The 27,270-nt window shown below is 38.6% G+C and overlaps 1 protein-coding gene across 2 annotated transcripts in view; it reads right to left on the reverse strand.

Moving 5' to 3' along the window:
* Nucleotides 1–27,270, reverse strand: part of RALGAPA1 (Ral GTPase activating protein catalytic subunit alpha 1) — a 275,949-nt gene that overhangs the window by 213,924 nt on the left and 34,755 nt on the right. For both annotated transcript variants that reach the window (XM_059710675.1, XM_059710684.1), the window contains exons 4-10: nt 19,779–19,836; nt 11,256–11,299; nt 9,779–9,956; nt 7,411–7,526; nt 4,555–4,693; nt 3,102–3,310; nt 645–884 (exon numbers count right to left, since the gene is read on the reverse strand). In XM_059710675.1, the coding sequence (XP_059566658.1) occupies nt 645–884; nt 3,102–3,310; nt 4,555–4,693; nt 7,411–7,526; nt 9,779–9,956; nt 11,256–11,299; nt 19,779–19,836 (984 nt within the window). The remainder of the gene's footprint in view (nt 1–644; nt 885–3,101; nt 3,311–4,554; nt 4,694–7,410; nt 7,527–9,778; nt 9,957–11,255; nt 11,300–19,778; nt 19,837–27,270) is intronic.

Consider the following 27,270-nt stretch of genomic DNA (forward strand, 5'->3'; position numbering starts at 1 on the left):
ATTTGAATAATCCCCTTCAGCTACAAAACTCAATGACATTTACCTGCAAAAGTTAAGTATCTTTGCTATTAAAAGCAAATAATCAGTTTTCATATGGTTTATTTTCCACAAAATTTCTATGTAATTGAGAATATGCATTTAGAAATTTCTAGCTATATTTATGTAAAATAGCTTTCACTTTTTTCATTTCTCTCTTTTATTTTATTCCCCAAATAATATATGCCTTAAGCAACTTTAATTTCAGAATGCCTTAGAGGACAAAACTAAGCCACTATAGGGAGGATAAAGGCAAGTAAAACATTACTTCTTATATTTATAAACCACTTTATTGATTGGAAAGTGAAAGATGAAATGATTTTATTGTAATTTACTAATCAAATGATAGAAAGAAAAGTTTCAAATCACAAACTAAAAAAATTTTTCTGATAACAAGTATACGGGGGTAATTATTAAACTAAAACCATCATAAACTAAAAATATAAAATACTAAAGGATTACATGTAATAAAATTTAAAAACTAAGTATAAACTTTAAAAACCATTTTTAAGAAGAGTAAGTTTTAAAGAGCTAAAAGTCAGTACAGTATATTCAATATTAAAGACAAAAACCTGTATTACAAATTAAAAATACTGAGAGGTACTTACCTGACGAAATATCTCCGTGACAAAGTTTACGTTACTTCTTTTAGAAGAAAAAACTCTGCGAACTATTTCAATGTCTGTGAGATGTTCCTCATCAATACTACAGAGGCTAGATGAGCTAGGTTCTCGCTCCGTCAGAGTGCTTGTATTAGAATGAGACTGTTCTGGTTCTGTAGTTCTATCTGTTTTATCAGTATTATCATTCTTGTTTTCTTCTCTGGATACCAAACTAGCTGCTGCTCTCTAAAATAAAAACAAAATGGGGAAAATATAATCATTAACTAGGTATGTTGTCTTCTAATAACAAATACTGGCAGAATCCAAAGAATTTATTCTTAACTAGAGGCCCGGTGCATGAAAATTCATGCACTGGAGAGGGGTCCCTCAGCCCAGCCTGCCCCCCCTCACAATCCAGGAGCCTCAGGAGCAGGTGACCCGGCGATCAGGGGAAGGCGACGCCCCATCACACCTCTGCTGCTGCCACTGCTGGCAGCACAAGCCTCGGCTGGCCCTGGTTACCTGCGCCTCAGGCGGCCCTGGGCAGCTGAGGGGACTGGGGGACTCTGGAGGCAGGCACGTGGAGCGGCTAGGCCTGCCTGGGGGCAGGCCCAGCCTTGCTGCGCGCCTGCCACCCCAGCGGGGCTAAGGGGACTGGGCGCCACCATCTTTGAGGGCGTGGCAGTAAAATTAGCATATTCCCTCCTTATTGGCTGTGGGCACCTCCATCTTTGCAACTGTGTGAGGGTCAATTAGCATATCCCTCTTTATTAGGTAGGATAATTAAATGGCAATACAAGTGATTCAACATCTAAGTGACACAGTGATAGTTGCCACTAGTCATCTACCCACCTATAATTAGATTTGTTTTTCAGCATGTCTGTAGTACAAATAAGTTACTAATTAAAGCTGGGTAAGAAATTAATGCAGATAGAGTTAGCTCAGAACTTCAATCATAAATAAAAAAAAACATAACACTAGACTGTCTGTTCAATAAAACCTTAATGTTATAAAATCATCTCTAGACAAAAATTACGCAAGTAAAAACTTTTTAAACAAAAAACAAAGAAATTGAAGAAAATTTATAACAGAAATAGAAATGAAGCCAAAAGTTTTTTAGAAAAGTCTATATTCTAACAATAATAAAATTTTTACCATGACTGAAGATGAAAAAGTAAAAGTGTGAAGGTGGTGATGAAGAAATGACTACCATGGTGTATGATAGGAGAAGCACTATTGTGGTAAGTATCATAAATTACTTTGGTAAGTTACTCAATTTTCAGTCTCAGTTTTGCCATCTATCTAAAATAATAAGCTTTTAGGTAAATAATATCAAATATGCCTTCCCAATAAAAAAAACTCTATGATTTTAGACTAGTAAGTTCTGAGATCAGAAAAATAGTTCTCCTTGCGAGTTTCCACATTTAATAATTCTTATTAGAGAACAAAGTTTTGGGGAAAACACACACATAGCCATATAATAGAAGGCTAAGGGGACTATAAGTCAAATTTTCTAAATGCTAGTAAACTAATAACACATTATAACTCCACTTAATTTTTAAAGATTTAAGAAATCATACAAAATACACACACAGTATAAGGTTTTTAAAACTAAATGAGAAAATCTGAGAAAAGAAAAATAAAATAGTAATATGGACAAGTTCAGGAAAATGTACATTGAGGGAAAAATTAAAAGTGGAAAAAGAGGAAAACTTTAAAAATAACAGATTTTTAAATATTAGCTCCGCCTTTGTGGAACTGTATACTTTTACATAACATTTCTGGACTCTGTGTTTATTAAAAACAACAACAAAAGGAATAAAATGGTGACAGAATTTTAAATCAGCATTCTATGAATGCCTAGAAATCAAACAAGAATTATAAAGGTCCTACAGCCATTTGATTGCAAACTGTTTCCAATTGCAGGAATTTATTGCAAAATTCAGAATATTTTTATTCATACAATTCAGGATATTTTTAGTACTATAAAATTAACATAAACTACAGAAATAAATTAAAAGCTGAGACTCAGCTCTAGCTGGTGTGGCTCAGTCGGAGCATTGTCCATACACCAAAAGGTGGCAGGTTCGAGTCCCTATCAAGGCACATATCCAGGTTCCGGGTTCAATCACTGTCCTCCGGGCTCATGCAGGAGGCAACCAATCGATGTTTCTTTCTATATCTCTCCCTTCCTCTCTATAAAATCAATAAAAATCGTTTTAAAAAAAAAAAAATGCTGAGACTCAGAAACGACTGAAATTATCTTCTATACCTTAAAAGTCTTATATGTTTGCTAAGAAAATTATTGGTCCTATAATTATTGTTAAAATTTAGATTTATAAAATATATTTATACAAAATAAATATTATTATTATTTTATTTAAATGTGTTCTACACCTAAAGCAAATCAGTGGACAAATCTCTTAAGCCATTTCTAACTTTAGAAAGTTATGAGTGTATTACCTGAATATTCTTTGGCAAGATTTCACCTTCCATCCCAGGAATATGAGGTCCTGTATGTGGCTTTGGCTCAAGCCAGAAAGAAACCAGCCAACGAATGACAATAACACGAGCCTTAATGAAAGGCTCCTTCGTACAATATATTGCTTCATTTGTTTCAGCATCCTTTTTTATCATGACATAATGTGGCTTTGGTCTCATCTGTGGAATATCTATGCAAAATAAAAGGGGGAAAAAACAAAATAAGAAAGGAAATATGCTTAGATAAATCTATATTTTTAAACATTTGAGAAACCTCTATGACGATACCCTGATTTTAGAAGTAGATTTAGCACAAAAATGACATTTTAAAATAATTTGCACCCTGGTGGTTTGGCTCAATGGATAGAGCCTCGGCCTGAGGACTGAAGGGTCCCAGGTTCAATTCCAATCAAGGTACATGCCTGGGTTGCAGGCTCAATCCCCAGTGGAGGACATGCAGGAGGCAGCTGATCAACGAATCTCTCTCATCCTTTATATTTCTGATTCTCTCTCTCTCTCTCTTCCTCTCTGAGATCAATAAAAATATATTTAAAAACAAATTTTAAAAAATTTGCTACATATAAGCATAGACTCTAGAAGAGTAAAACCATACATTGCTGATATATAGAAACATGTCCTTTTGAAAAATATCATGAAAAGGCTCAATGAATTCTCTCTAAGAGCAGAGAAACTTCAGAGCCATTTAAAATTAATGAAAGCTCATTTCAATTAACCTAAAATTGAGACATATTTTGAAGTTATACAAAACATGACATTTTTTTTCTTGATTTTTAAAACAAATAATATTCCCAGTGGCAAAGGCTTGCTATCTTGACTAATTTATTTCTACTAGCCATAATGGTTTTGCCTATACCTGTTAGTTGCCTAAACTTGGCAGAGCTTAAAATAGAAACATCTTTCTCAAAAAGGACATTTTCACATAGAACTACCAATGCTTTCTATATATAGCAGATGTCTGCTTCTAACCCAGGATTTTCCCACGAGACTCTAGCTTTGAGGCTCCAACAGACATCCTGGCACTGCTACTAAATACTGGACAAGTCATGATCAAAATATATGACAATATAATTATTCATAAATAATTTGAGTAAAGATATATTAAATTGAACTCCTGGGGAACCTAAAAAGAAGATTTGTAACATACTGAGACCTATCTCAACCAACAGGTGAGATCCAGAGAATAAGCTTTTTTAAAAAAAAATCTCTTCACTCATTATAAAAATGTCCTAGTAATAAGTTTCCACTTTGGATATAATCTACATCTCTAATCAATTAATACAAATATTAAATATTATCAGTTTTCTGCAGGTAAAAATGTCAACTTTACACTGAGGTATGTTTTATTCTTAACTTTACATTGAGGTATGTTTTATTCTTATGCATGATCTTTTAGAAAATTCCAAAGGCTACCTACCAAGTACAGGATGATATAAACTGCTCTCCTTGCACATGTTTGGAAAAATATAAGACAAGTAGTACTTCTTAAAATGTGAAAACAGAAATGAAAATCCCCTTTCTTGATTTTCTTTGTTCTTCCATTCTAAACTTTTTACCTAAAAGACACAATTAGAATCATTCCAGGAAAAGGAAACAATTATCTATAATAAACAAACTTATAAAAGGTTACTTAAGCAATATACTAAACTATTACACTATGAAGATACACACACACACACACACACACACATATATATGTGTGTGTGTGTGTGTGTGTATATATATATGTGTGTGTGTGTGTGTATATATATATATATATATATATATATATATATATATGAAATTTTAAAAACTGGTCTAATGACACACAAATACATTATATTCCAAAAATCTTAGAAGTTAAAATGTGCTCTGAAAAGCTGTCAAAGTTTATTTAAAACTCAGTTCTATTAATGACAAAGATACTAATGTTCTTTCCTCTTTGCCTTTTCTAGAATAATTCAGTCTAAAAGTTATACAAAATACGTGAGGAGGTGGGGGATGTAAAAGCAGTGGCCACCAAGTATAGGTAAATAGAACCTGACCACAGGAAGTAGGGAATCCATAATGGGAGTACAGCAGAGATAGCAGTAGCCTAGTGGGGACTCAGAGTCTAAGAGAGATGAGATGAGGACAGTATTCATGAAGTGGGGGGAGACTGGGGTTGGGGAGGAGCAGGAGGAAACACAGCAGTAAAATATACCATGTGAGAATTCCAGTAGGGTGAGAAAGTTACCTAAGTAGGGGAATGGTAAAGGCAAAAAGTAGGCCACAATGAGATATCACTATATAATCACTTTAGAATGGCTAAAATTACAGACTGACCATACCAACTGTTGGTTAGGACGGGAATCAACTTTAAGTCTCATACATTGCTGGCAGAATGTAAAAAGGTATAACCATTTGGAAAACAGCATGGTAGTGTCTTAAAAAGTCAATACATACCAACTCTTCAACCCAGCCATTCCACTACTAGGTATTTATCCAAGGAAAAGAAAAGTTTACGTCCACACAAAGACCTGTTTACCAATATTCATAGCAGTTTTACTAGTAATAGCCAAAAACTGGCACAACTCACATTACCATCAGCAGGTGGCTGGGTAACAAATTATGGTATATCACTAAAATGGAAAGCTACTCAGCAATAAAATAGACCAAATTACTAATACACACTATATAAATAATTTTCAAAATAATTATGATTAAAAAAACCAGACCAAAAGAAAGCATATACTATATAATTGCATTTATATGAAATATGGAAAAAATGCAAACTAAAAAGACAAAAAATCAGATCAGTAGTTGCCTGGGGATGGGGCAGTAGAAAAGGATGGATTACAAAGGGATCCAAGAACTTTTAATGGTATAGATGGGTTCATTATCTTGACTGTGATGATGGTTTCATGGGTGTATAAAAGTAATAAAATTAATCATATACATTTCAAACATTGCAGTTTATTGTATGTTAATTATATCTCAATAAACCAGTACAACAATTTTAACACTCTTTATTAAGTACAAAAGTATTTTAAAAGCAAAACAAAACTGATAATACTAATGATAGTAAAAACTTCCCACTATAGCCCAGCAGGTGTTGCTCAGTGGTTGAGCACTGACACATGAACCAGGTCACAGCTGGATTCCTGGTCAGGGCACATGCCCGAATTGTGGGCTTGATCCCCAATAGGGGGCATGCAGGAGGCATCTGATTGATGATTCTCTCTCATCACTGATGTTTCTATCTTTCTCTCCCTTTCCTTCCTTCTCTGAAATCATAAAAAAAAAAAACAACTACCCACTATAGAACATTTTTTTATTCTAAGTTCTTTACGCTAATTATTTAAGCCTCAAACACCAAAATGAGATAGGCATGATTTTTATGTTTTAAACACAAAGAAGTAGTCTGTCGAAGGTCACACTATGGCAAGATGTAGAACTAGGTCTGAAACCCCAGCAAACTCATTCAGAATCCTCGTAACGTTTGAATCATAGAGAATTTTTGTGTTTGGAACAGTTACAAGAAATGTGTATGCGCTAAGAGCGTTTCCATCAGTCAGGACATGCCCGTTTCATGTCTATAGATAAATAGATTGCTTTACAAAATACATGCACCTGACCAAGCCAACAGGGCTCAGTGGTTGAGCTTCGACCTATGAACCAAAAGTCAAGGTTCGATTCCCAGTCAGGGCACATGCCTGGGTTGTGGGCTCGATCCCCAGTGTGGGATGTACAGGAGGCAGCAATCAATGACTGTCTCTCATCATTGATGTTTCGTCTCTCTCCCTCTCCCTTCTTTTCTGAAATCAATAAAAATATATTAAAAAACAAAAACAAAATATATGCACTTGAAAATTTAAAAAGTACAACTAGGTTTAAGAGCAAATTACATTTCCCCACTCCCACCCCATCCTCAGCCCACCTCTCTAGTTGCTGCCTCTTGGCAGACTGTTCCTTAATCAAAGATATTAGATTTGCATTTAAAGTACCACAGCTGCTAATTATAAATGAAAGTATTAGAAAGTAAATTCAACGGACTCACATAAGAAGGTATATACATGAAAAGTCTACTATAAAAATTTCTCCTTCTAGCTTCCTTTCTAAGAGCTTCATAATGTCTCCAATAATTTTTATTTCAGAAAAGACATATTAACATATTTTCAAAAGTAAAAATTTGTCACTCCTTCTTTAGGATAATAAGTAAATATCTACTATAACAGAATAATGGTAAAAGAGGTGAAGGGGGATTACCCACACAGGATAATAATGGGGTAATATCAAAGAAAATAACATGTACCTGAATTACTATATATTTTAAAAGTGCTTCAAGAAAATAGCTTGTGAGATCTTCTTGTCCTTTATCTCCTGATTGTGGGGGAACAAGAGGAGTGATTTCCTCTATAGTAACTTGAGCTATCCAAAGACAAAATAAATAAATAAATAAATTTAACAATGCAATAATATAACCCAAATAACATTTAATTGCAAAACATATGCAATACTGCTTGAAAACAGTCTAATGATTAAACCTTGAAATAAATCTGTCATTCTGATAGTCCGTCACAACAATCATAAACTTTAATAATCAACTCTTTCATGAACCCTTGATTGAGGGAATGTAACACAGGACTAGACAAAGAGATATGTAGGAATTACGAGTAAATAACATCTCACCCTTGCTGGTTTAGCTCAGTGGATAGAGGGTTGGCCTGCGGACTAAAGGGTCCTGGGTTTGATTTCAGTCAAAGGCACACAGCTCGGTTGTAGGCTCAATCCCCAGCCCTGGTCGGGGCTAGTGTGGGAGGCAACCAATCAATGTGTCTCTCTCACATCAATGTTTCTCCTTTCTGTCTCCCTCCTTTCCACACTCTCTAAAAAATCGATGGAAAAATATCCTTAGGTGAGGATTAACAACACACACACACACACACACACACACACACACAGACATACACATTCAAAAAAAGAGTAAATAAAATCTTACTTGGGAAAGACCTCACGTTATTTTAAAATTCACATTAAGAGCATCTATTACAAAAGTTCCATAATAAGATGAGAAACATAAATAAGAATGTGCTCATTCATCAATGAAAAGACAATCTGATTACTCTAGGTCAATGGTTCTCAACCTTCCTAATGCCGTGACCCTTTAATACAGTTCCTCATGTTGTGGTGACCCCCAACCATAAAATTATTTTCGTTACTACTTCATAACTGTAATTTTGCTACTGTTATGAATCGTAATGTAAATATCTGATATGCAGGATGTATTTTCATTGTTACAAATTGAACATAATTAAAGCATAGGGATTAATCACAAAAACAATATGTAATTATATATGTGTTTTCTGATGGTCTTAGGCGACCCCTGTGAAAGGATCGTTCAACCCCCAAAGGGGTCGCGACCCACAGGTTGAGAACCGCTGCTCTAGGTAAAGACCATGCTTACTGTTTAAGGTAGCCCCTTTATTCAAAGGATGAAATACTAATTTCCCTCTCAAAAACAAACAAACAAAAAAAAAACCCACGAAAAATTAACATCTTAGTTCCTTGATTGCAAAAGTGCACTTATAAAATAAAAAACTTTGATATATTTTTACTTCTCAGATGTTCAAAAATATTCATGATAACAAAAGCAAATTCAAGAAAAAGCAACCCACAACTAGCTGAATTCTTTTCAATGTTTAGTAAGTAGCAGTACCTGATTTAGTACAGGCAGATCTCTAAATCTATTCCTCAGTAACTATCAGCTAAGTAATTAAGCTCACAGAAATCAATTTTTTTTTCACAATCCTCTTCGCATCAAGTGAAACACACTTGTGCTTTTTAAAAAATATATGTTTTTTATTAACTTTTAGAGAGAGAGGAAGGGAGAGGAATAGAGAGAAACATCATTCAGAGAGGAACACCATCAACCAGCTGCCTCCTGCATGCCTCCTACTGGGGATCAATCCTGCAACCCTGGCATGTGCCCTGACTAGGAATCCAACTGTAACCTCTTGGTTCCTGGGTCAACACTCAACCACTGAGCCACATGGACTGGGCCATACATGTGCTTTAATGCACATCTAAATTAACTCAAGGATTCAAGATGATATGTGAGACTCAGATATTAGAGATAAATGTAAACAGCCTGTATTAACTATGTATTTTTGGTGCTTTGACACCAGGGCCTTGATGGCCTGGACAGAATCTCTCTTCCACAACTACTTATTTCTCAGAGATAGTAAAGATAGGCCTGACAGTTCACCTTTTATATGCAAACCAATCAACCCAGAGCTCACCCCTCCACTGCCTCCTCTACTTGGCTCACACTCAGGGACACTATTCCTCTGACCCAATCACCCTAGGGCCAAGAACCAGACAACTAGGGACAACTCACCTCCCTCCTCCATCCGACTAACCCTGGTGCTTCCCAGTATGGCCACCCTCCCTAGTGTGGCATGCCCTCTCCTCTTAGGAACTCTGAATAACAAAATATTTTTTTTAATGGCAATTGTCTCCTGATCTGTTGTTGGCCTCATCATACCTGAATAATAATGAAACCTACATTTTAAAATATGGCCTTGGATTACTGTGAATAAATGTACAGATTTAAAAATATATATATTATCAAACTACACAGAAAATTTTAAATACTAATGTATAAGATCTCATAATCTTACTTTCTTGAAGATTGAGTGGAGGATTAATGAGATTATCTAAAGTTCGAGGTCCATATTCAGATTGTGGTGCAGAAAATCCAGGGATTAAGCATGAAAACATCCAAAGCTGCTCTTTGCTACAGTTACTCTGAAGAGCTTGCAACCATAATAAGAAAAGACGAACACCTTCCCGCCTGATCTAAAATAAAATGGAAAACAATATTTTTACTTATCATGGAAATACTTTCTTCTTTTTAAGGCCAAAATCCTCTAGAACAGGATTACATAATGATGCTTTGCAAAAGATAGATAGGAAAGGTAGAAAGAAGGTGGAAGGAGAAAGAAAGGGAGGGTGGATATAACACCTATGACCTTTCTTAAACCCTCATTATCTGTAAATCTAAATTCAAAAGATTTTGTACAAATAAAGAATGAACTTGGCCTATAACAACTTAAAACCATCAGGTAATTTTTTATTCTACAATTTCCAATTGTAAAAAAAAATCAGAAAATCATTTCCTTCTTGTTTACTTCCCTCTCCTTCCCTCCTTTACATAACCCCTAGTCTAATCTAAGCAGCAAGAAGAGAGAGGGCAATTACAGTTCCTTGCTATAATGAATTCACTAAGAGGAGGAATGATTATGGGGATCTTGGTGAGCTAACTTGCTATTGTTCTTAAAAAGTTTTTCACTGTCTGAAATTATCTCATTTACTTATCATTTGCTGCTGAGCTGCAAAACAGGAATTTTGGCCTATTACTATATACTAAGTACCTAGAACAATGCCCTGTATACAAAAGACAATAAATATTTCAATCAATGAATGGAATTCTCTCCCAGGAAAAGATTTTTTTAATTCAACTCGGATAAGCAAAACACAAAGTTCTTCAATAACCTAACCTCACTGTTAGCTTTGGAAATTACCCTAACACAGCTCTGTTAATGACCACTGTCATTTATTTAACTGCTTCCACCTCATGGTTTAGCCAGATAGCAGAATAAAAATATAGGAAGGCTTTTTCCTTTGTACTGATACAACCACGTCTTGATGCCAAAAGTACCTACAATATGACTTTTATCTAACCTACAGCAAGATACTTTTGACTGGGTAGCTTCCCTTTACCAGAGTACAAGGAGATAATAAAAAAGAAAAAAAATTTATGTACATTCCCTACTTTCCTCTACAACTAAGAATAACTGTGATGAATGAAGAATAATTTGCTGAATGACTAACCTTTGTCTTCTGGAGACCACAGAATAAAGTATTTCTGACAGTGGCAAAAGTAAAATAGTTGTGTGTTTTTAACAATAGTTTTCCAATAGACTGGTCAACCTAGTATGTATTTTCATATTGAATATGTTGTTATATTTTAAGTGAATTCAGTTCAATTAAGTGGACTACAGACAATTCAAAATTATTTAGAAAAAAGTAGATATAGGAAAATTACTATATGCTTTAGTTTTTAAAAAGTCATAGAAAAGAAATATAATAATATACCTTCAAGGAGTTTCCTGTGTGAAGTAGTTTCTTTAAAATCAATCCTGAAAAGAAAAAATTATTTTAAATATTCACATCTTAATTTTTCTAAATGTCAGAGTTCTCGGTCAGACTTGAAAACACTTTAAAACAAGTCCTTGGCAACCTCCAAATTATTCTTGGTGACCTTGCTGTCCCTTTGGCCATAATCTTGGGGCCAGAAGGGTATATAAAAAGTCACCTTTTTAACATGTGGCTTACTGAAATTAAACATGATATCATCTATTGAAACAAATTCTAAGCCCCCAAATTATATTTAATACAACAATCTATGTATATGTCTTATTTATACTGAGAATATAATTAAATATTTCTCCATCACTAATTCAAATTAAAAACCACTACAGAAAATTTAAATTTAGTTAAGCACATAAACATCTATAACTCTAATATTTTCTAAAAAATATTTCCATTGTATTAATTTTTTCAAAATGTTCAAAACCATCAAGATATTCAAAACCATATTTTTTCTTTTAAATTACACGTTTCAAAACAACAATAAAATACTGAACAATAAAGAAAAAAATAAGAAAATACTGAAATAACATTAACATAAACCCACAGGTCCCCATTTTTATGAACCAATGTCAACAGTCCCATATTTCGTATACTTTCAAAAATTCATTTGTTCACATTATTTATAATGCTTTGCCTAACAGTACAAGTATCACTGAAGTCTCCTGTGAACCCATTCTGAGTCATTTTCCAGAAGAAACCATTACCCAGATTTTAGTATTATTTCCAAAAATATTTTATATTATCACTACTTATTTATAAGTCCATAAAATATATAGAATTGTTTTATATGTTTAAAAACTTATACCAGTAACAAGAATTTGTTCCACAGCTATTTGTTCTAATCCTACATTTTTTTTATTTGTTCTAGGAACATTTACTAGTATGTATAAATGATCAAGCCTGTGACTTTATTTGGTTTAAATTTCACTTGTCATATAAAAATAAGGTTTAATGTTTCAACAAATTGTGTTGATTTGTCTGCATTCCCTTCCTTATGTTTGAACAAATTCAATTTCTTAAAGTAATACTATGTAAACACCAGTCATCAGCTCTCTTAAAAATCTATTAACGCAGTTTGGTATCATGTATTGGATCCTGGAACAGAAAAAGAACATAAGTGGAAAACTAATAAAATCTGAGTAAGTTCAAAGTTTAATTAATTGTAAAAACAAAACAAAATCTTATATATGTGGTACATACAAAACAAGTCATTCTATAGAAGTTGCTTTTCATATCCAACCTTACCTTCTGAAATTTATATTGATGTGTGTACTCTAGTTAATTCGTTTTAACTGCTGTATTATTCTATTCCATTGTGTGAATATACCATTATCTTCTTAATGTTAGGACATTTGGCTCATTTTCAAAATTTTGCTATTCCCAAGAATATTATCGTAAATGTTACTGTTCATGGCTCATTGTGTGGATGCGTTTCCCCCAATACAAAACCAGGGACAAAAGTACTCCCTTTCAGCTTTACTAAGTATTGACAAACTCTCTCCACACATCTGAGAAAACTACTCAGTGCATAAGGGTGCTGTGGCAACACAAGAAACTGGCAAATGCTCTATTACCGCCAGTCTGATGAGTGTTAAATATCTTAATGTTTTCATTTGATAACTCCTAGTAATATTCAGCATCTTTTCATTTGGCCATTCGAGTTTCTGCAAATGGCCTGAAACATTTTTTGTATATTTTCCAGTTGGGTTATTTTGTTTTAATATGAGAGCTCTTCATACATACTGACTACTAATACTATGTCACTTCTATGAATTAGAAATATATTCTCCCGAACAACTCAGCCATGTTTTTGACTGCGGGGATGGTATCTTCTGATGTACAAAAGTTTTACATTTCTATACAGTCAATTCAACATGTTTTTCTTTTTACATGTAGTTACTGTGTCTTACATGTAGTTACTACCCTACTTTAAAGTTATAAAGATAAACCACACAGTTTCTTCAAAAAAATTAAAAATAGAACCGTCATTTGAGCCAGTGATCCCACTTCTAGGAATATATCCTAATAATCCCAAAACACCAGCCAGAAAGAATGTATGCACCCCTATGTTCATAGCAGCATTATTTACAATAGCTAAGATCTGGAAACAGCCCAAGTGTCCGTCAGTAGGTGAGTGGATAAAAAAGCTATAAAAAAGAAAGATCTATTATCCTTTGAGATAGAAGGGAGGGACATGAAGATTATGCTAAGCGAAAGAAGCCAATCAGAGAAAGACAAATATCACATGATCTCACTTATATATGCAATCTAATGAACAAAATAAACTGACGAATACAATAGAACCACTAGTGTGAAAACATGGAACAGACTGACTAATCACAGAGACAAGGGGAGGATGGTAAGAGATTAACTAAAGAATTTATATGCATATATGCATTGTCTGTGCCCATATGGACACAGACAATATAGGGTGGTGAAGGCCTGGGATGAGGTGGGAACCAGGAGGAAGGGGACAATAGGAGAAAAACGGGGAGACATCTCTAATACTCTCAACAATGAAGATTAAAGAAAAAAAAGTTTTGCAGTGTTGCTTTTCAAGTTTAGGTCCTGAAATTTATTTCTGTGTAAAGCAATAGAACTTTTTTTCCCAGATGGATAACCAATTGCAACACTGATTCTTTCAGGGTTTATAATGAAATGCTATCACAATCATATTTCAAGTTTCCATTTATAAGCCTAGGTCTGTGGTGGGCCTCGTTGTCCTTTTCCATTAGTCTATTTGTCCATCCTTACATCAATGATAGTGTCTTAATTATTAGAACTATATAATACATCTTATTATTGGGTATAGAAATATCCAACAATACCATCCTCCCCCTCTCAGTTGTTATACTTCCAAGTTACTTTGGCTTTAATTTTCCACATAAATTTTAGAATAAACATCTCAGCCTACATTAAAAAGTCTCTATAGGAATTCTGAATGAAAATTGTTATCTTTACACTATCCAGTCTATCATCCATGAGTACTGAGATTCCATTTACTCAAATCCTTTCTTATTCTTCAACTAGAGGCCCGGTGCACGAAATTCGGTCCCTCAGCCCGGCCGGCACCCTCTCGCAATCCGGGACCCCTTGGGGGATGTCCAACAGCCAGTTTAGGGCCAATCCTGCAGTCGGACATCCCTCTCGCAATCTGGGACCATTGGCTCCTAACCGCTCGCTCACCTGCCTGCCTGCCTGATCGCCCCGAAGTGCTCACCTGCCTGCCTAATCGCTACTAACTGCTCGCCTGCCTGCCTGATAGCCCCTAACCATTCACCTGCCTGCCTGATCGCCCCTAACCACTTTGACTGCCTGCCTGATCTCCCCTAACCACTCACCTGCCTGCCTGATTGCCCCTAATGGCTCACCTGCCTGCCTGATCTCCCCTAACCACTCTGCCTGCCTGCCTGAATGCCCCTAACCACTCTGCCTGCCAGCTTGATCGCCCCTAACCACTCGCATGCCTACTTGATCTCCCCTAACCACTCTGCCTGCCTGATTGCCCCTAAACACTCGCCTGCCTGCCTGATCACCGCTAACCGCCTCTGCCTCGGCCCTTGCCATGGCGGCTTGGTCTGGAAGATCATTTGGCGGCCCAGTCTAATTAGCATATTATGCTTTTATTATTACTACTATAGATAATCATATCACTTCCATATACTGATGTAATACTATCTAATAATAGACAAACATGGTAATTGACCGTACCTTCACTATGCCTCCCATTGGCTAATCAGCACAATATGCAAATTAACCGCCAACAAAGATGGCGGCTAATTTGCATACTGCAGGCAGGGCAGGACAGCACAGCTGCCAGCACAAGCCACCATCCCGGGCCGCAGGCCAGCCCCAGAAGCCCCAGAAGCCGCCCAGAAGCCGGTGATTGGGGGTAGATGGTAGTCCCCTGCCCAGGCCTGACACCTCTGGTGGAGGCGTAAGGCCTGGGAAAGGTGTCGATCCGGCGATCGGAGGGTGATGGGGTCGATGCCTCTGGCCGAGGTGTCAGGTCTGGGCGAGGGCGGAGCCGGCGATCGGGGGGAGATGGGGGTCCCCTGCCCAGGCCTGAAGCCTGGGCCAGAGGCATCAGGCCTGGGGCAGAGGGGGCAGCCAAGCCGAGATTGGTGTGATCTACAGAGGAAACACCTTTTCTGACCACTCATTGGTTAAGCTCCCTGTATGCCACTGGTAATATTCTTAGTAACTTGGGTAATAAGAATCCAAAAAGGTGATCTAGGGTTTTTCACCACACTCCTGGCGAAAAAAACGAAGGTCCACTGCTGGAGGGCTAAGAAATGTCATATCCTGCCCTAGCCAGTTTGGCTCAGTGGATAATGCCTTGGCCTGCCGATGGCAGGGTCTGAGTTCAATTCTGACCAAGGGCATGTACCTAGATTGCAGGCTTCTCCCTGGCCGGGGCCCAGGTCAGCGCTCATGCAGGAGGCAACCAATCAAAGTGTTCCTCTCACTTTGATGTTTATCTCTGTCTTTCCCTTTCTCTTCCACATTCTCTAAAAATCAATGGAAACAAATCCTCAGGTGAGGATAAAAAAAAAAAAAAAGAAAGAAATTATTATTATATGAAAGACACTTCCTGAAAATGCCTAAAAAGTTGTCATTTTTTCATGGTAAAGGGACGGGAGTCCATGTTGATGAAAACACCTTGGTGGTTGCGGTGACAGGCAGTGGCTGCAGCAGCGGGGTGATGGGGCAGGTGCCTTCCCTGATCAGCCCGGTCACCTCCCACAAAGGGAGGCCAGACTGTGGCTTAGGCCCTATCCCCAAGGGGAGCAGGGAGCGGGCCTAAGCCGTCACTAGGACATCCCCTGAGGGCTCCCAGTATGTGAGAGGGGGCAGGCTGGGCTGAGGGACACCCCCCGGCCAGTGCACGAATTTCGTACACCGGGCCCCTAGTATTTTAAATGAATACAGAATACACATTCTCAAGCACAATGCAACATTCTCCAGGAGATACTATATTCTGAACCACAAAATATCTCAAAAATGTTAAAAGCAGCAATACTATATCAAGTGTATTTTCTAACCACAAAAGAATTATTAGAAATCATACAGGAAAAAAAACTAGGGTAATATCAAATATTTGAGAAGTTAAAGAAGAAAAACACTCTTAAGTAAGCCATATAGGTCAAAGAGACCAAATGGAATATTAGAAAATATTTTCAACTGAATGAAAATCAACTAGAGTTCCTGATTTATTTTCCTTTATATGTAAGACAAAAAAACAAACAAAAAAACACACAAGAGTTTTAGCATTCTTCAGAGTGACGAAGAAAAATAACCACTATGTATAATCTCAAGTTAGACATTTATTGGAATACTAAAGGCCTGGTGCATGGATTCGTGCACTGGTGGGGTCCCTCAGTGTGGCCTGCGGGGATCAGGCCGAAACCGGCAGTGCAACTCCGCCTGCCACTCCGGCCTGCCACTACCACTCATCCTGGCCCCCCTGCGTCTGCCACGGGCTCGCGCCCAGTCAGTCCCAATCGGGAAAGGCTTGTGCCATCGCAGAGGTGCTTGCCAGGCCTGAGCCCTGCGTCTGGCACCCATTGGTCAGCTGGGCGACGTTCCAGTTGTGGGAGTGCACTGACCACCAGGGGGCAGCTCCTGCATTGGAGTGTCAGCCCTCTGGTGGTCAGTGCGTGTCACAGCAACCAGTCATTTGGTCGCTTAGGGTTTTACGTATATAGATTATCCTAATATATAAAAAACCCAGGGTTCATAACGACCGACCAAAGGCTCGACCGAACAACAAAAATCAGTCCTGCAGTCAGTGCTGCCTGTGTGGGCACAGCGACCCAGCACTGACTGCCAAGGGGGCTGCGGATCAGACCCAGAGAGAGGCCGGGAAAGGCAGGGTCTGATCCGCAGCCTCCATGGCAGCTGTTGATCAGCCGTTGCCTCTTTCTTTCTCTCTGGGCTTCGCCAACAGCCTCGACTCTCTTTCTCTTTCTCTGCGGGCCTCTGCGGGGGCTGCTGATCAGACCCACCTCTGTGATCAAGCCCGAAGATAGGCCCGGAGACACTGACAGGCATAGAAACTGACCAATCAGAACCAAATTGACTGGCAGGGGAGGGCAGTTGGGGGCGAGATTAGCCTGCAGGGGAGGGCAGTTGGGGGTGAGATCAGCCCAGCAGGGGAGGGCGGTTAGGGGTGATCAGGCAGGCAGGGAAGGGCAGTTGGGGGCGAGATCAGGCTGGCAGCGGAGAACAGTTAGGGGCGATCAGGCAGGCAGGCAGAGGGGTTAGGGGCAATCAGGCAGATAGGCAGAGGCAGTTAGGAGTGATCAGGCAGGCAGGAAGATGAGGGGTCCAGATTGTGAGAGGGATGTCCCCCAAGGGGTCCCCAATTGGAGAGGGTGCAGGCTGGGCTGAGTGAACGCCTCCCCCTCCATGCGCAAATTTCATGCACCGATCCACTAGTTAATCATAATTAGATAGCCTACAGGTCCTATGGAGATTCCTTAGGAGACACAATAATCTTCTAAAGTTCAAATGTCTCAAAAAGTTGCTTCAAGACAACATTCAAGGAGATTTTTATAAGATACAAAATAGGATTTCACTATTCCATTGAGCACCTTATTAGCAATTCATATGTCTTCTTTGGTATAATGCCCACAAATTTTGCCTATTTTTAAAATTTGACTAATCTTATTATTGAGTTGTAAGAGCTCTTTATAAATTATGGATGCATTATTTTTAGTCTCAAACTTTTATCTAAAAAGTTTAGCCCTGACCGGTTTGGCTCAGTGGATAGAGCGTCAGCCTGCAGACTCGAGTGTCCCAGGTTCGATTCTGGTCAAGGGCATGTACCTTGGTTGCGGGCACATACCCAGTGGAGAGTGTGCAGGAGGCAGCTGATCGATGTTTCTCTTTCATCAATGTTTCTAACTCTCAATCCCTCTCCCTTCCTCTCTGTAAAAAATCAATAAAATATATTAAAAAATAAATAAATAAAAATAAAAAGTTTATACTAAAAGGCTCTATTTTAGAATTTTAGCCCCTGTATCAATACCCCTTCTATATGTCCAGAGGTTGTTGTTTTTTCTGGAATTGCTAATTGGGATAGATTACAAAGTCTCAGAGATTTCATTTGCTAAAACTGATTAAGAAACGTAGGACCACCCTAACTGGTTTGGCTCAGTGGATAGAGCATTGGCCTGCGGACTGAAGAGCCCCAGGTTCGATTCTGGTCAAGGGCATGTACCTTGGTTTTTGGCACATTCCCAGCAGGGAGTGTGCAGGAGGCAGCTGATCGATGTTTCTCTCTCATCGATGTTTCTAACTGTCTATCCCTCTCCCCTTCTCTCTATAAAAAAATCAATAAAATGTATTTTTTAAAAAAGAGAAAGAAACATAGGACCTAAATAAATCTGACTCGTTTTTAAAGAGAAAGAAACACAATTTTTCACATGAACATAAGGGTTGTAACATTTTACTTCAACAATATAGATCTGGTGGCTCTCTATATATTCCCCACAAAAAGGGTAATGAGAATCACTGACAGTCAGTCCTGACATCATTGAGACAGTGAACCAAAGCCAGTAATTGCCTATCTGCAAATTCCTGTAGAATATGAGGAGGGCAAGTGTCTATTATGACACCTTGAAAGCACTGTGATACTGCAATTGTTACGTAACCAGACTCAAAACCAGCAAAGCATCTTGGTTTAGTACCTGGTAACAGAAAGTCTGTGACCTCCTATCTGCTTGGTCTCCACAGCAAGGTTCCCTCCCTCCTCCCCTCTCCCCCACTTTTTCTTTTCAGCTTTGTTACATAATCTGAAAAGCTCCCTTTTGACCTTTCAAGCAGAAAGCTTAACTCTAGTTCTCCCCCTTTTTGTGTGGGGCAAACTACCAGTTGACTCTGCTTGCTTTCAACCCTGGAGCCATTGCTTCTGCTCTACTTGGCACTTTGCATTACCTTTTCATTCCTGGTTCACAAAGATATTTATTTTGATGCTGAGCTTGCTTTTATTATTATTTTTTGGTGTTATAATATTACCATCATTGCTAATGTATTCAGAGTACAAGAACAAGTGAAACAACTCAACCAGCCTGGCTCAATGATTGAGTGTCAACCACGGGCCAATTCCTGGCCAGGGCACATGCATGAGTTGTGGGCTCGATCGCCAGAGAGGGTCAAGCAGGAGGCAGCCAATCAGTGATTCTCCTTTAACATTGATGTTTTTATCTCCCTCTCCTTTTCTCTCTGAAATAAGAATATATTTTTTAAAATAAAAAGGGGAAACAAAGAAATGTACCATTTTGATAGGAAGTCATCTATGTTCTTATCTTTTATTCCTAATAAGTCTAGTCCTGTATCATTTTTGTTTTTACTAAAGCATATAAACTATGAATTAATTTCAAGTAATGACCAATCAATTGAAAAGCATTTTCTTATATTATCATTTATCTCAAACGTGAAATACACATTTAAATTACTTACCAATACTATGAAATTGCCATCGCTGATGAATTCTTTCCGGAAGAAGTTGTAAAATTTTCTAAAAATCAACATAAATAAAACAACAACAAAGAAAAAATGAATGAAAACCAAGGAATGAGTCCACATTCTGTGCAATGTGAAAAATTAAAGAGCTTACACTAAAGCTTTGAGTTTCTTACGTAAAAGGTAGTATTACAAATACAAGTTAGTCTTTGAGCTAAGCTGATAATATTGGCATTATTTCCGAAATGGCATATAATCAACATTTGAAAACCCCCAAAACAACAAACTATACTAATAAAGACATGAAACAGTAAATTAATTTTAACTTTTACAATGATGTGGAAAGTAAATATATTTCTCCATAGTGATTAAATACTAAGTGCAAAATATTTCAAAATGCTTATTTAGCATTCTTAGAATTTCTGCATTGTAGATACTACTGATAAATTTTTAAATTCTTTCAGATGTTAAGATTTGTGACATTTTCTCTTTTCAAGTATTTCTTTCTGCTGTTTTGATAAATCATGAGGAAATATTTTGATTTCACAAAAATCCCATGAAATATGTATACTGAGTTAACATATGCAAACCCAAACGCACTTATATGTTATGATAACTATAGGCAGAAGAACAAAATTTTTAAGTTCAAAAGACCTATTTAGCTAAGCTAATATAGGTTTCTAGTAATTGGAAATAAACACTTTTTACATATAATATTTTCATGATTTTGCCTTTAATTTCATTTACGTATTGCATATGTGTGGATTACTCTAAATCCACAGCTGCTGTATGTACTATGCTGCTGAACTAAGCTCTTAGTACTCTACTTACTAAATGACACTTGTGTGTGTTTGGTGTTACTGCTGCTCTTACTACTATAGTTATTAAAAACACCATTAATTGGATGTTCATAAAGGCTAAATACTAAACTAGACACTTTATATAATTATATCTTATTAATCCTCACACCCAACCTAAGAAGAGTTTATTAATCTCATTTGACAAATGAGAACATGCGTTAAGTAATGTGCTTAGGTGAGAAAGTAAAAGAGGCCCTAACAAGTTTGGCTCAGTGGATAGAGCATTGGCCTGGGGACTAAAAGGTCCCAGGTTTGATTCCGGTCAAGGGCATGTACCTTGGCTGCGGGCAACATCCCCAGTAGGGAGTGTGCAGGAGGCAGCTGATTGATGTTTCTCTCTCATCAATGTTTCTAACTCTCTATCCCTCTCCCTTCCTCTCTGTAAAAAAATCAATAAAATATATTTTTAAATAAATGGAAAGTAAAAGAGCCCGGCTGGTGTGGCTCAGTGGGTTGAGCGTCATCCCATGCACCAAGAGGTTGCTGGTTTGATTTCAGGACAAGGCATATGCCCGATCCCCAGTGAGGGGGCATGCAGGAGGCAGCCAATAAATGTTTCTAACTTCTCTCCCTCTCCCTTCCTCTCTCTCTAGAATATCAATAAAAAACGTATTTCTTAAAAAAGAAAGCAAAAGATATGCCAATTTCTAAAATTTGTGCTTTTATACAATTCTGCTCAAACGATAGTATACATGTTTTACTCTTCTCTCATACGATCTCACACAAGAAGAAGATGAAGAAATTACAAAGTTCTTCACAGATCAATGCTGGTCTCACATGAGATACATAAACTTCTTTACCTTTGCCCTTTTCATATTTCTCTCATAGCGAGCCAACAATTGCATAATTATAATTATTTTGAAAAGCAATAAATTTTTTTTGAAAAGACAAGTTTATGATTATTCAAAAGCATTCCTAAATTATGACTATGAAATTAAAATTTAGACTTAATCCCTTATAATATGTAAATGAACATGTCTACATGTTTTTATGTGGTTAATATAAAAATGAATGAAATTTTGTGTACTCTTAACTGCACAGAAAACATCTTACACCATATTATTAATCCTATCTAATAAAAGAGAAAAATGGTAATTGGCGTACGATACCCTTTTCATTGGCTAATCAGGGCTATATGCAAATTAACTGCCAACTAAGATTGGCAGTTAACTGCCAACAAGATGGTGGTTAATTTGCATATGTAGGCACAATGCAGGGAGGCGAAAGGGAAAGCAGGAAGAAGCCCCCTGCCACTGACAGTGATTGGAAACCCAGGGGGGAGCTAAGAGCTGGGGGGAAGGGCAAAGGCGGCCCTGGGGCCGCCTTTGCCCTGCCCCCCAGCCATGATCGGAGAATCAGGTGCCTTTTCCGCCCTGGCCAGTGATAGCAGGAAGTAGGGGTGGAGCCAGCGATGGGAGCTGGCACGGTCGAAGCTGGCAGTCCCGGGAGCTAGGGGTCCCTTGCCTGGGCCTAAAGCAGAGCCCACAATCGCGGGGCCGCTGCAGCTGTGGGTCCCCGCTGCCCGGACCGGATGCCTAGGCCAGAGGCATTAGGCCTGGGCGGGGGCCAGAGCCAGTGATCAGGGGGAGATGGGGGTCCCCTGTCCAAGCCTGACACCTCTGGCGGAGGCATCAGGCCTGGGCAAGGGGCCAATCAGGCGATCGGAGGGTGATGGGGGTCTACACCTCTGGCCGAGGCATCAGGCCTGGGCTGGGGGCAGAACCAGTGATGGGGGAAATGAGGGTCACCTGCCCAGGCCTGACGCCGCTGTCAGAGGCATCAGGCCTGGGCAAGGGGCCGATCCTGTGATTGGAGGGTGATGTGGGTCAACGCCTGAGGGCTCCCAGTATGTGAGAGGGGGCAGGCTGGGCTGAGGGACACTCACCCCCCCCACACACACACCCAGTGCACGAATTTCGTGCACCGGGCCCCTAGTATTACATAATGAAGGGTTTTTTTGTTTTTTAAATATATTTTTATTGATTTCAGAGAAGAAGGAAGAGGGACAGAGAAATAGAAACATCAATGATGAGAGAGTATCATTGATCGGCTGCCTCCTGCACACCCCCTACTAGGGATCGAGCCTGAAACCCAGGCATGTGCCCCTAACCGGAATCAAACCTGGGACCCTTCAGTCCACAAGATGATGATCTATCCACTGAGCCAAACCACCTAGGGCAAAGTTTTTTTATTCCAAAAGGAAGAGATCACTTTATAATTTCTTCATTGAAAAAATTATCATTAGTCTCCAAAGGAATAATATTTATTGTCTCCATTATAAGTAGAAAATATAAGCACACAAATTAAATTTTTTTCAAAAGATGAAAACCCTGTATCTAACATCATTTTTTCTTAATAAAATTTAGTGAATCATTAAAGACAAAGATTACTGTTCAAAGAATAATTATATAGGGTGTACCAAAAATATGTATACATAAACTTTAAGTAATTATGAAGGCAGTGTTTATTAAAATACATTATATTTTTAAAACTGAGCTATCAGCTGTGAGTGTGTATAAATTTTTGGGACACCCTGTATATCTACACTAATAAAAGAGAAACATGCAAATTGTGTCACTCCACTATGCCCACCAGCCAATCAGATGAGTATGCAAATTAACCTAACAAAGATGGTGGTTAATTTGCATATGCAGGCACGGAGCGAAGACTAGAAGGGAGCCAAGTGCTGCAGAAGGGAGCAAAGCTGCAGAGAAGCAAGCGGGGCAGCAGAGGCGGGAGGGAGCAAGCGGGGCGGCGGAGGTGGGAGCGAAGCCCTCCTCAGCAGGTTTTGCTCCCTAGTCTGCTTCGCTCAGCCGCAGGAAGCCCTATTCTTGCAGGTATCTTCCTGCAACAGGCCTCTAGTGCCATATAAAAAAATAGATATTACTTTTTAATAGAAGAAATATCTTGAAAAGCTTCTATTACCTTATTAATCATTTCAGTTTCCAGAATACAAAGTAAGCATGAATGAACACTTTCTAGCAATTATCATCTTGCTTACTCTGTGGCTACTTTTATTCGATCTCAAAACATCTATGTTTTAGTATTTTCCTTGGAAACAATTCAGGGAAACACTTGAGGAGGTAAATATGAGCGATTTCTTCAGGGGTAATGACTAATGAAATTAAATGCAGATTCAGTTACCTCTATCTGGAACCTTGAAAAAAATAACTTTCTTTTTCTAGCTGTGACTAAATCAATATAAATCAACAGCTAAGAGAGATATCAGATTGCTCAAATTCCTCTAGATTATATCAAAATACAAAGCAATGAATTATCTTTAATTCACTGCACATAGAACAGCTCAATCTTTAAAAGTGATTTCCAAATTCTTTACTATGCCTTTCAAGCCACAAGGTCTAAACCTGACTTTCTCCAGATCTCTGAATTCTGGATAAAGATCCGAAAACTCCTATCACTGTTTGATTTCAAAGACAAAAGGAAGAACAAAGAGTTATTTTAAAAGCAGGCATGCAGTGGGTGTGGGTGAGGGCACCCTAATTTTTATTAATGTGGTAAAAATAAAAGACTCGTTTTAGCAAAGTATCAAATGTTATTGTTTCCTTCTTTTTATTTAGCAATAAAGACTTGTCCTACACCACTCCAAAATAATATAGAAAAATAGTTTATAAAATATTTAAAACTATTTTATACAAGTTTGCAATGAAAACTACTTAAAGCAGAAACTATAAATTCCTTAGTTATATAACAGTTCCATAAAGTTATCCTCTCAGGTAAAAATGTTTTAGAATTTTAAAAAACCCTGGCAGGGATGGGAGAAACCAAGATGGAGACATAGGTAAACACCTGAAATTGCTGCCTCACACAACCACTTCAAAAATACAACTAAAAGATAAAACAGACATCATCAAGAACCACAGGAAGGCTGGCCAAGTGGAAATTCTACAACTAGAACGAAAGAGAAAAGCACACTGAGACTCAGAGGAGGTTCGGGAGTAAAGTGCAGAGGTACAGAGGCGCACGTGGAAAGGGCTGGCAACTGAGGACATGGTTGTTTTCCAATCGGAAGGGAGTCACAAGCCCCCGACTGTTCTGAACTCCAGTTCCGGGTGAGTCTCTGGGGACCCAGACTCATACGGAGAGAAACTGGACTGGTCTGGCATCGGGCAGAACTCGAGGGCGGCTTTCTCTCAGATGTGCTTGCAGCAATTACTGTGGGAAACTGAGACGCAGGGCCCCTTAGGGTAGGACTGAGGATCAGCCATAGCTGTTTGCTCTGCCCTGTTGATTCCCTGAGACCCCGCCCCACCCAAGCTGTGCACAGAGGCTTTTGCATATGAAAGGCCTGGCCCTTTGCAATCTGAAAATTACCTAACAAACTGCAGCTGGGTCAGAGAGACCCAGAACTTCCAAAAGAAGACGCAAGGCCCAACAGCAGCTTGCATTGCTTCACAGCTGGGCCTCATCTGGGCACCTCCAAACCCCAAAGAAAGAAGAGGAATCTGCAGATCTCTCCATGGTTCCTGCTGTGTAGCCTCAGGGCAGAGGCTAAATTAGCACCTCCTTAGATCCAAGAGCCAGTGTACCCAGTGGTCAGAGTGGGACCATCCAATTACAACTCCTCAGACCCATAAGGGACACACTCAGGGGGCAGACTCAGTGAGCACCAAAGCCCCACTGAAGCAAGTCTTGCCCCAGAAGGGTGTCTTCAGCACAGAAGTTCTCCACCATAGACACAACTGACTCTCACAGCCAATTGGCCTGGAGGTCAATTCCTGCCACTGATACCAGCAACAATCAAGGCTTAACTACAACAAGACTGTGCACACAGCCCAAAAAGGTGTGCACCAAAAGTGTCCACCTCAGGTAATTGGGGAGGCTGAACCACTGGGCCCTATAGGACATGCAACAGACAAAGCCACTCTATCAACACAGGGAAGCATGAAAAATGCGGAGACAAAGAAACAGGTCACAAATGACAGAAATGGAGGAATGCAAATGACTGGATATAGTGTTCAAAACGATGGTTATAAGATTTTTCAAGAATTTTCTAGAAACCGCCGATAAATTTAGTGAGACCCTTGAGGATATGAAAAAGGATCAACTAGAAATTAAGCATACACTGACTGAAATAAAGAATAATATACAGAGATCCAACAGCAGACTAGAGGATCGCAAGAATCAAGTCAAAGATCTGAAATTCGAAGAAGCAAAAAACACCCAACCAGAAAAGCAAAAAGAAAAAAGAATCCAAAAATACGAAGATAGTGTAAGGAGCCTCTGGGACAGCTTCAAACGTACCAACACCCGAATTATGGGGGTGCCTGAAGAAGAGAGAGAGCAAGATATTGAAAACCTATTTGAAGAAATAATGACAGAAAATTTCTCCTACCTGGTGAAAGAAATAGACTTACAAATCCAGGAAGCGCAGAGAACCCCAAACAAAAGGAATCCAAAGAGGACCACACCAAGACACATCATAATTAAAATGCCAAGAGCAAAAGACAAAGAGAGAATCTTAAAAGCAGCAAGAGAAAAACAGTCAGTTACCTTCAAGGGAGTACCCATACGAATGTCAGCTGATTTCTCAACAGAAACTTTGCAGGCCAGAAGGGAGTGGCAAGAAATATTCAAAGTGATGAATACCAAGAACCTACAACCAAGATTACTTTACCCAGCAAAGCTATCATTCAGAATTGAAGGTCAGATAAAGAGCTTCACAGGTAAGAAAAAGCTAAAGGAGTTCATCACCACCAAGCCAGTATTATATGAAATGCTGAAAGGTCTCCTTTAAGAAGAGGAAGAAGAAGAAAAAGGTAAAGATAAAAATTATGAACAACAAATACATATCTATTGGCAAGTGAATCTAAAAATCAAGTGAATAAAAAATCTGATGAACAGAGTAAACTGGTGAATATAATAGAATCAGGGTCATAGAAAGGGAGTGGACTGATAATTCTCAGGGGCAAAGGGGTGTGGGGGGTGCAGGAAGAGACTGGACAAAAATTGTACACCTATGAATGAGGACAGTGGGCGGGGGGTAAGGGCAGAGGGTGGGGTGAGAACCAAGGGGGAGCTGGGGCGGGGGGGAGGGTGTGGTTGGGGGGGAGGAACAACTGTAATAATCTGAACAATAAAGATTTATTTAAAAAACAAAAACAAAAAACCCTGGCAGGGATGGCTCAGTTGGTTAGGCTTTGTCCCATCCTTGGAAGGATTGTTGGTTCAATTCCTGGTCAGGGCACATGCCAGGACTGTGGACTTGACCCCCTGATAAGGGGAATACAGGAGGCAGCTGATTAATGTTTCTCTCTCTCCCTCTCCCCCACTTCCTCTCTAGTATCAATAAAAATATTATTTTTAAAAAACCCCATTTATGTAAACCTTCCTCAAATTAAAATTTTCATTGTTTACAAACATATTTTTATATATACATATATATGTGTGTATGTGTGTGTGTGTGTGTGTGTGTATATGTATATATATATATATATATATATATATATATATATATATATATATATATATATATATATATACACTATAGGCCCAGTGCACAGATTCGTGCACTTGGGCGGCCCCTCAGCCTGGCCTGCACCCTCTCGCAATCCGGGACCTCTCAGGGGATGTCAGATTGCTGGTTTTGGCCCAATCCCTGGGGAGCGGGC

The sequence above is a fragment of the Myotis daubentonii genome, chromosome 1 (genome assembly GCF_963259705.1).
Source record: "Myotis daubentonii chromosome 1, mMyoDau2.1, whole genome shotgun sequence".
In the NCBI taxonomy this organism is placed as follows: domain Eukaryota; kingdom Metazoa; phylum Chordata; class Mammalia; order Chiroptera; family Vespertilionidae; genus Myotis; species Myotis daubentonii.